General features: G+C 41.3%; 1 protein-coding gene across 1 annotated transcript in view; it reads left to right on the plus strand.

The window, feature by feature from the left end:
- LOC145411430 (endonuclease/exonuclease/phosphatase family domain-containing protein 1-like) overlaps nucleotides 1-9,012 on the plus strand; it is a 31,792-nt gene extending 22,780 nt beyond the window's left edge. The window contains exon 13 of the mRNA XM_080281470.1: nucleotides 8,534-9,012. Within this exon, the coding sequence (XP_080137596.1) occupies nucleotides 8,534-9,012 (479 nt within the window). The remainder of the gene's footprint in view (nucleotides 1-8,533) is intronic.
- Nucleotides 9,013-9,693: the final 681 nt, after the last annotated feature.

Here is a 9,693-nt window from a genome sequence, read left to right on the forward strand (position 1 = left end):
GTTCATATGTGTAAATTATCTACAGAATTCTCATAACCTATAATGTTTGCATTAGTTTGTAGTTGAAAGCTGATAACTACGATAGTACAGTACATATATCCACTCTAGATAGAGTTGCTTCGGAAACATAGTACAGTATTCATGACCTTGTCTGAGGTATCATACAAGTTCACCTAATATTTTCATAAGAGCTAACATAATACACATTCTTTGGTATTACCTAGATTGAGCAAGAACTCATCGTTTGTGCTGGTTGTGCCTTCATTTGTGTAAGAGAAGAATGTTGTGTCAGGGTATTTAATCATTATCCTGTAAGTACAGTGGTATCACTGACTAGTTAATTTCTTTGATGTTTGCTAGAAAGAAAATGAATTGGTACCTGAAGAAAGAAATTATATACTGAATGGAATTGGGTAAGAGAAATACTGAATTGTAAGAGAAATACTGAATTGTAAGGCCAGATCCCTCTCAAGTTAGAAGTAGATGAGATATATGATCAGCATGTGACTGTATTTCTTGTTCAGAATAATTGTTTTTCATCATCATCATCATCCAATTCTGTGTTACCCCATGAGGAGTGGAGGAGACCGGGGCTAGGCAAATTGGTCTAGCCTCACTCATCCCTGAGTGGCATTGTATGTCAACAATAAACCCAAACCATCCTTTGGATATAAACCTGCCCAGGCTCAATCCAGTTGGAGTGCCATAATTACCCACTAAACCAGCAGGTGCCATAATTTGGTTATATGATTACCACTGAGTGTAGTAAATGGTTTACTGGTGTACAGGAAGCCATTTGGCTTGTCACTCAGTGTAGATTCACCCGTTTACATAAGGAAGAGGAAAGAATAAAGGAGGAAAGAATGAAAGAAAGAAAGACAGGAGAGAAAGGAAGGAAGAGAGGAAAGGGCAGTCATCCGAGATCAGTGCTACTTCCAGTGAGTGGATGGTGAGCGCCCCCCACATACCACAAATAATTGGTTTTACATTGATGATACAGCTTTCTTGTACCTCCATGTTGATTATTTGCATTTGTTTTTAGTGGACTTGATTGCATCACTTATGTTTTCTTTATCTCTCACCCTCCCCATAGGTTGTTAAAAAAAAAGAAAAAAAAAGAAAGGAAATCCATCCATCCATCCATCCATCATCGATTCCTACGTTGCCCCATGAGGAGCGTAGGAGCCCGGGGCTAGGCAAGTTGGTCCTGACCTTTAAAAAAAAAAAAAAAAAAAAAGTTTTTTCAGTTTTGTCTTTTCCATGTTTCAGATGATTGAAGTTGTGTTTGAGTTATAATGGACTTGATTGTATCACTTGTGTTTTCCTTATATCTCACCCTCCCCATAGAATGTGTAAAAAAAAAAAAAAAAATAGCTTCACTTTCACTGATTTTCAGTTTTGTCTTTTCCACGTTGCAGATTATTGAATTTTTTGGATATTGGAAGTTCACTTATTTTTTTGTATTCTGTCATTACAAAGAACAAAAATTACCCACTATTTTAATACAATAGCCTGTGTACAGCAGTTGTTAAGTTAGAGACTTGCAGCACTGTGACTGTCAGTATATTTTTTAAAATGTCCACAGTTTTTGTGTAATATAAAAATGCGGCTTTTGACTTTACATAGTTAGGGCACACTATACAGTGGGGTTACAGCAAGTGAAAACCCATTTCATAGTAGTTTATCATATAGTGACATCAGTACAGTATAACATGGGTTCAATGGGTGGGAGGCATATGACCATGTAACCTTTAAAAAAAAGTTTGCCCTCGGTGCCCTCAGTAGCACCACACTTTCTGCTAGGTGTAGCATCCTTGTCAGACATGATTTCCAAGTCACAAGTTTCAATATTTCACACACAAAAACATTGTTACTTAATGTTGCACACTGCACTGTTTATTATGCACATGCACTGTTATTTGGTGATAGCATTGGTGTTTCAGTGGCCTTTCCCTCTCAAAGTAGAACAAAAGGCGGATGATCACAGCTGTGTAAACACTGGGTGGGGACCTTGGCCCAAACAGCTGACTGGGAGGCATCATTCTATAAAAAAATAAGAATTAAAATAATTTGGTTTTATACCAGGTATCCCCGAAGGGCAAAGGCATTGCCCCTGGGTAGAGGACTTTTGGATTGGAGCGTGTAGCATTTTATGACCGGATGCCCTTCCTGATGTCTACCAATGACCCTTGGGTGGATTCGATCCTCCGACCTTTTGGTCAGAGCAGAGCGCTCTAACCCACTGAGCCACGACTGCATCATTCTAGCAAATCACAATCATTGTTCTGAAAATGGGGGTAACACTCTGTTCATTGTTATAACTGTTTACCACATAATGAACAGATGTATAGTTTGACCCGACTGTATAAGACAAATTATAATTTTTCACAATGTATAATCATGATGATGATGAATGTATAATAACTTTTTTTTTTCTTGTCTTAGCCTGTGATATGGTACTGCATTGGTTTGTAACAGTAAAATATTATTAATATTTTTTAATAAGTCTGTTTAGTTATCTAATATTAAACTTGATACTGTAGTCATTCTAAAACTGCAGCTTGTTCTACAGGGAAAACTTTCATATATTGGAGCTTACAGATTTATTGAAAATCTGTGTAATTTAGATAAGAAATACTGTATTTCATCGAGTTAAGGACAGGAAAGGAGGTCCAGATGATGATGATAGTTAACTGGAGGAAGTGATCAGGTATAAGTGTGATTTTTGCCTCTAATTATTGCTGCTGATAATGATAAGGTGCTTTAAAATTGGCTGCAGTACTTTTGCAATTAGCTGTAGGAGTGAATATATTTGTGATTAGGGTGAGAAAGTCTCGTGTGATAGTTGAAAGTTGATGTATGACAAAGAAAAAGGGCTAATAGGGAAATCAGTGCAAAAATTTAGTGTGTTTGTTTTAAATTACAGTACTTGTATAGTTTAGGCTGTTTGTTTAACCCCTACAGTCCATTGATGTATTTCTTACTGCGTTCTTGCTATTTGCCTTAGATTAGACATTTTGAACAGGATGGTTCAAATACAGCCTTCATAATCCCCTTTCATGCAAGAGATCTATGGTGAGTATGTGTAGTACATCCTTGAATGTGACTCCTGGGGGGGTAGGTTTATGATTGAAGAGTTGAGAGGAAGGATGGGACTCGAGTATATTGGTGTTGTGATGAGGAGGGGTAGACTGATGGTTTGGGCCTGTGGAGAGGATGGGGGATGACATTTTGGTGCAGAGAGAGAAGCTTGAACATCAGGGGTAAAATTGCGAGAGGCAGACTGAAAAGGACATGGGATGAGGTCATAGAGTGTGACTTCATGAATAAGGGACTAAATAGGGAGGCTGCCAGAGATCAAGCAGCATGGAGAGATGCTATTAGGTGAACAAGGCAGATGCATGTGAGCATGTTGGAGCCTTTATAAATGATACGATATGATGCAACTACAGCAGTGGTTCAAGGGAGAATTGGCTGATCGCATACCAGAAAGAGGGTGACAAAGTTGAAGATCGTCAAATTAAAATTTTGTATAATGGGAGATTGTGTACCATGAGGTTCCTGTTTAGCCTTAGTTAATCCTTACATATCTACAATTGAATGAATCGTCTGTCACTTTTTATCCTTTGTCTAGTCTTTTGCTGCTCGACTTCTATAGTCCCCTGTCAGACATCCACTCAGATGCAACCATGGCTAGGCATCAGAGAGCTCACAACAAGCTCCAAGAATAATAAGAGGTTGCACTAATGCAAATGCAGGTCACTCCCTTCAAGAAACAAAAATACTTTCAATCCAAGATTATGAATATAAGGCACTCAGTTCATCATTTCAGCTTAAGACCCTGCTCACCCTTGAAACACTGTGTTGAATGACCTCCCTCCACAAAGCAATGAAAAACAAACAACTGTCCAAGAAGTGAAAAATATCTCAGCAATATTGCCCCTTCTTCACCCAACACTTCCACTTCAGGTTTATAAATACATAGCCATGACAGCCATCCAAAGCCTCCATTCACATAACATCCCTCAATGAACCACCATGAGATATCCACCTCACATAAACTACCCTACCTTGAGAGCCATGAGTGCACCTAACCAGACTGATACTTCCATCATTCTTCCCTGCTGCAATACCAAAACAAAAATTAGTTCACAAACAATTGCCATCATTCTTCCCTGCTGCAATACCAAAACAAAAATTAGTTCACAAACAATTTGCTTTGGAAGAAAGGTTGCTGGTTCTTTGAAGGCAGTGATAAGAAACAGAGTGAGCATGGAAGTGAAAAAGATACTGCATGACAGTATTGTGATACCAGCTCTAATGTATGGAAGTGAAGCTTGGACCTTGTTGAAGGGACACAAGAGTGAGAGCAGTGGAAATGAGTTATTTGAGAGCAGCATGTGGAGTCACAAGGAGAGACAGACTGACAAATGAAGAAGTGAAGAGCGTTGTGGTGTGGATGTGGATGTGATGGGTAGAGTTAGGATAAACACATTGAGATGGTTTGACCATGTGGAGGGGATGGAGAGCGAGAGACAAGAGGAGAGTGTGAGTGAAGTGGAAGGGGGGAGAGGGAGAGGGAGGCCAAGGATGAGATGGAGGGATGGAGTGGAAAGGTATATGAGAGAGGGGTGTGTGACCTGGAAGCAGGGCAGTGAAATGGTGGGGAACAGGGTGACATGGAAGCGATTTGTTTGTGGCCATCCCTTACGGGATCATGGCATCTGGCATTAAATAGGTAGATAGATAAACAATTTGCTTTGTCCACAATACTGTACAGTGCAGCCCCTACACCACAGCACACTTACTTTCCTTATGCATCACACTATCACAACACAATAAATACTTTCAACGTAAGTTGAACAAATGACCTTTGGCAGCGACTGACTGAAGTGGCTGGTTTCTTGCAGTCCACTGGGTCCACATCCAGATGGTCATGGGCTCACAGCAAGATAAATATTCAGCATACTAAATGGTTTTCTTTGTGGTCTAGTATGCTTTCTCCAAGCATCAAGCTCATTCAAACATGCCCTTTTTTCCACTCTGGTCATACCTATGCTGTGTGTGATCATATCATTTACTGCAAGTGCACACATTTCTGGTTTTTCTTCAGTGGGTTTCCTCACACCTTATCTTTCACAGATATCTGTAGTTTGTATCCCAACTTTGTGGCCTACATATATTCCATAGCAGTTGTGTTTTCAGTGGTGCCACTTTTGACTCCTGTTTGTTCCATACCTGTGCAGCAGCCTATTTTGCACCCATACATTATATGAGCACTAATGCACCCTCATGCAATCATCTTCCAGTCACTGAGTTGTACTATCTTTACTTCATCCAGACCTTCATAGCATCAACATAATTTTTTTCTTATGCTACTCTGCTGTCTGTTCCCAGCTCTTACTTCCTTCTCAACACTTGGTTTTTATATGTGGTAGGGAATGCTATGCTGGCAGGCATGTACAGAAAAAATAATATCCTTGTTTCATTAAAACCTGTCTCTTGCATTTGAAGCAGTGTAATTGTACTACTAATATGAAAATATGCAGTATTAGAATTTGAACTGAATTTTTAAATACGTTTACCAGAGAAAATACTGTGACTCTATTAAATTCTGTCCATATTCAGAACCATATTCAGAATAACAGTTGACACTGTATCAGGCAGTTATATACCTGTTGGTAAAGGTTTTCAGGAGAAGCTTATCAGTGTGCAGTTTTGTAATATTGTATACAGATACTTAAATTATATATGTATGAATGCATTGCCTTTGTGTGTGTGTGTGTGTATGTGTGTTTGTGTGTGTGTGTGTGTGTGTGTGTGTGTGTGTGTGTGTGTGTGTGTGTGTGTGTATATGTACTGTAGTTATTTTTTCAGAATTGACAGCTACAGAGAATTTTTAATATTCACATCTCTGAGTACTGTTTATTAGACTAGGATGCCTTTTGAAAGAAAGTAATGAGATTTATAATTAATGTTATAATTGTTGTTATAGAGCTTATATAAAGTGAGAAAAATGTTAGATGATGATAATGTCAGTTGAATGTCATTCATAGAAGAGAACTGTTTATGGGTGTGTGCAGTACTTGCTATGATTATTCTAACCAAAGTTTGTTCATTAGGAAGCTTATCCTTTGCTTAAAGTATTTGCTACTCAAAATATAAAATCCTAGCAATTGCAATTAATTTTACTTTTCCCAATTATCATGGTTTTGATCCTGTCTTATGCCATTCCAGCCTTGTTCCTCTGGTCACAATATGTATTTAGCTTCATTGCAGAACCTGACAATCATTGCAGCACACTTTCTGTCATCATAAACCTTGACTGTTCCCATGTGTGCTGGAAGGAGGTGGGTATTGTTTCCAAAGGACCACCTGTATGGAGTAGTTGTGTCAGTAGAAGTGTGGATAGAGGACACAGCAGCTGGGAATGGGGCGAACTGTTCATTCCACCTGAGGATAGTATATGATAAGCAACATATCCTAAAATTTTCCAGTGACAAGAGAATATCACTGAGGTAGTATGACTGATGATGGTGTTAAGTCTTTACTACTGAAGTTCAAGTCCAGTGCAGTGATGACTGAAAACAGATTCTGCAATCCTTTGATATTTATGATTGGTGGTGCAGACTGTGTGTATCTACCTGGTTGTAGCACACAGGATCTGAGCTAGGCTTATCTTGTCCTCTCTTCATACATACATTTATCCAGCCTTCTTTTGAACACATTGATGTTCTCTGCTCACTCTAACCTCCCCTTCCAAACTTTGAAATTTCTTTCTTTTTATTTAGGGACTTTTTTTTTTAACGCATCTCTTTTCCTCAGTTAATATCCATGTCCTTGTACCCTAACATCATCTTTCACATAAAAATCCTCTCTATCCACTTTTCCCCCCCATCTTCTAACTCCTTTAAACATCATAATCAGATTCCTCTCCCTCCCTCTCCTTGGGGCCAAAAGGGCCAGAATAGCCCAGTGGTAGCACTCGCGCATCATGACCATAGAGTTGGCGGTTTAATCCCGCACCAGGGTAGCGTATTTCTGGTGAGAGATGTAGCTCAGTGGTCTCAAGGGCAGTGCATTAGTTGGGATCTGTGCACATGCCTGCATTTAGGTACACTAGCTTCATTTTGTAGTGTGGTTTTCTGGAAAAACTAAAAATTTGCCAACTTTATAAACGATTTTTTTCATCTCATTCACAAGTAAACTTAGAACTATGTCCTAAGAGCTAACGATTCAGGGAAGATTAAGTGCGTATGTGTGTGTGTGTGTGTGTATATATATATATATATATATATATATATATATATATATATATATATATATATATATATACATGTATTCATTTTCGTTTTTAAAGGCTCCAACATGCTTACATGTGTTGGCCTTGGTCAAAGTATATAGGGTGGAGCCAATGAGCTTAAACAGAAGACAACAGGTACAGGAAAAAGATATAGTTTTGGTAACGAATGGATTCACTTGCAAGCATGCTGATCTGACGATGTTAACTTGACTGAAAAAAGTTGTTACTCGTACAAAAGTCTGCACAAGCAGAAAATGAATAGTGCCATCCATTCATCCAAATAACGTCAGAATGCACTATTTTATTATTATTTTTTTTTTCTTTTATAGGGGGAAGCTCCCCTACCCAACTACACCTCCCACAACAGGCATTATGAGCATGTGGCTGATCCAGTCAGAATGTTTCAGAACCCCCCTGATTTTTTTATTTTCTGGATCCACCTGTTCCTTGTAAAATTTCCTGTACAGCCTTTTTCTGGTGCATTTTTTTTTTCTTTTTTTTAATAATGCTTGTGCTCTATGTGGTGGGTGGGGAGAGCCTTAATTGATCTTTAATTGCGCCATTTTTCTCTAGAAGTAGCAGTGTGTAGACAATAGTCCTCCTTGCTAGGTCATAAGATACTTTAAGATAGGCCTAATATTTGTCTTAAAGAGTAGCAACATGAATGAAGTTATGTGAGGTACCTGGCATAACTTCATTCACGTTGCTAGGCATAACTTCATTAATGGTAGCCTGCCTCCTCTATATGGGTCATAAGACATCTTGAAGTGTTACATGTCCTTGTAACCCTCCCTTGCTAATCCATTTTCTCAGGAGAAATCTGTTTAAATATATTTGGTTTTACTTCAGTATTTCTTGGTACTGTATTTTACAATGAATTCGTAGAAGCTGTACGGTACGATGTTGTCTCTAATGGGAATAAGGCAGGGACTGATAAGGATGTTGTTATGCCACATATCAGAGATCAACTTCATGCTATCTGAGTATGTGGGTCTGATATTGAGTTCTTTATAAGACTGGGTCCGGTGCATGCAACCAAAGGAACAGGGCTTAAAAACCCAGGCTAATCAGTCTTACACATATATTACAAAGAATACAGTGACTTGACACAATACAATATGATAGATTACACTATATGACACTATATGAATTATAAGGTTCTGAGTCTGGGACTAGTGGGCTGGTAAGATAACTGCAGGTGGCATCCAAGTGTGGGAGGTGTCTCAACAGGTGTGCACTTTCTGAAGGAGCGTGAGACCATTATTGTACTCTTGATCGTTGGGCGACAGCTGCTGGGCAGCATAGAGAGAGGCCTTTCACTGGAGGGGCCTCCATCGGTGTGTCGGCCCCTGGGGCTGGGGCCGAACGGGTCTAGTAGGTGCACTTCCTTGCGCCTACTCAGAGATCACCCTGCTGTCCTAGGCCTCACAGGCGAGGTCAGTACGGTGGACGGCGCCTTCCTGACTGGCACAGTAGGCGCACCCATGGTACAGCTAGGCACTGGGATTGCAGGTGAGAGGAGCACGGTGGGCGTCCCCTCCTTGGCGGGCACAGTGGGCATCGCCGCTGTTCTGTTCAGTGCAGGTGAGGGAAGCATGGTAGGCATTCCCTCCCCGACGAGCTCGGTGGGCATCTTCGCGGTCCTGCTGGGGCGGGGGCTGCAGGTGAGGGAAGCACAGTGGGCATTCCCTCCCCGGCAAGCACGGTGAGCGTCGCCAAGGTCCTGCTCAGGGCAGGGGGGGGAGGGGCTGCAGGTGAGGCAAGCACGGTCGGCGTTCCCTCCCCGGTGAGCACGGAGGGCATCGCCGCGGTCCTGCTCAGGGCGGGGCCTGCAGGTGAGGGAAGCACGGTGGGCGTTCCCTCCCCGACAAGCTCAGTGGACGTCGTCGCGGTCCTGCTGGGGCTGTGGGTGAAAGGAGCACTGTGGGCGTTGTCGGGGTCCTATTTGGGGAACCTGCCGGCACACGGACCCTGCCCCGATTCAGTTGAGCGCTGGTCCAGGTGGAGGGTAATGCTGCAGGTCGACGTACCTCTAGTCGATTCCGTTGAGGGGAAGAGGGGTGCGTAGTGGTTGGGGACGAATGTCCGTCTTGTCCCGATCGCTCGTTCTCTTCTCGCGCCTCACTTAGATCATGGTCTCCCCTTGGTCATACCTATCTCGTGTTTCAAATGTTAACTATCTATCTATCTACCTATTGCCAGACGCCATAATCCCGTAAGGGGTGGCCATTTGACTTTGAGTTAGTTGTTTTACGGGGAGGGGCACTAACCCTCCACCAACCCACTTGTTGACACGTAGGGAGCACGTATGGTTTGATTATATGGTTACCACCCAGCGTTGTAAATGGTTTCTTGGCTGACAGGAAACCATTAGGCTTGTCACTCAATGT

The sequence above is a fragment of the Coenobita brevimanus genome, chromosome 89 (genome assembly GCF_032717465.1).
Source record: "Coenobita brevimanus isolate Jiangsu-jjx chromosome 89, ASM3271746v2, whole genome shotgun sequence".
In the NCBI taxonomy this organism is placed as follows: domain Eukaryota; kingdom Metazoa; phylum Arthropoda; class Malacostraca; order Decapoda; family Coenobitidae; genus Coenobita; species Coenobita brevimanus.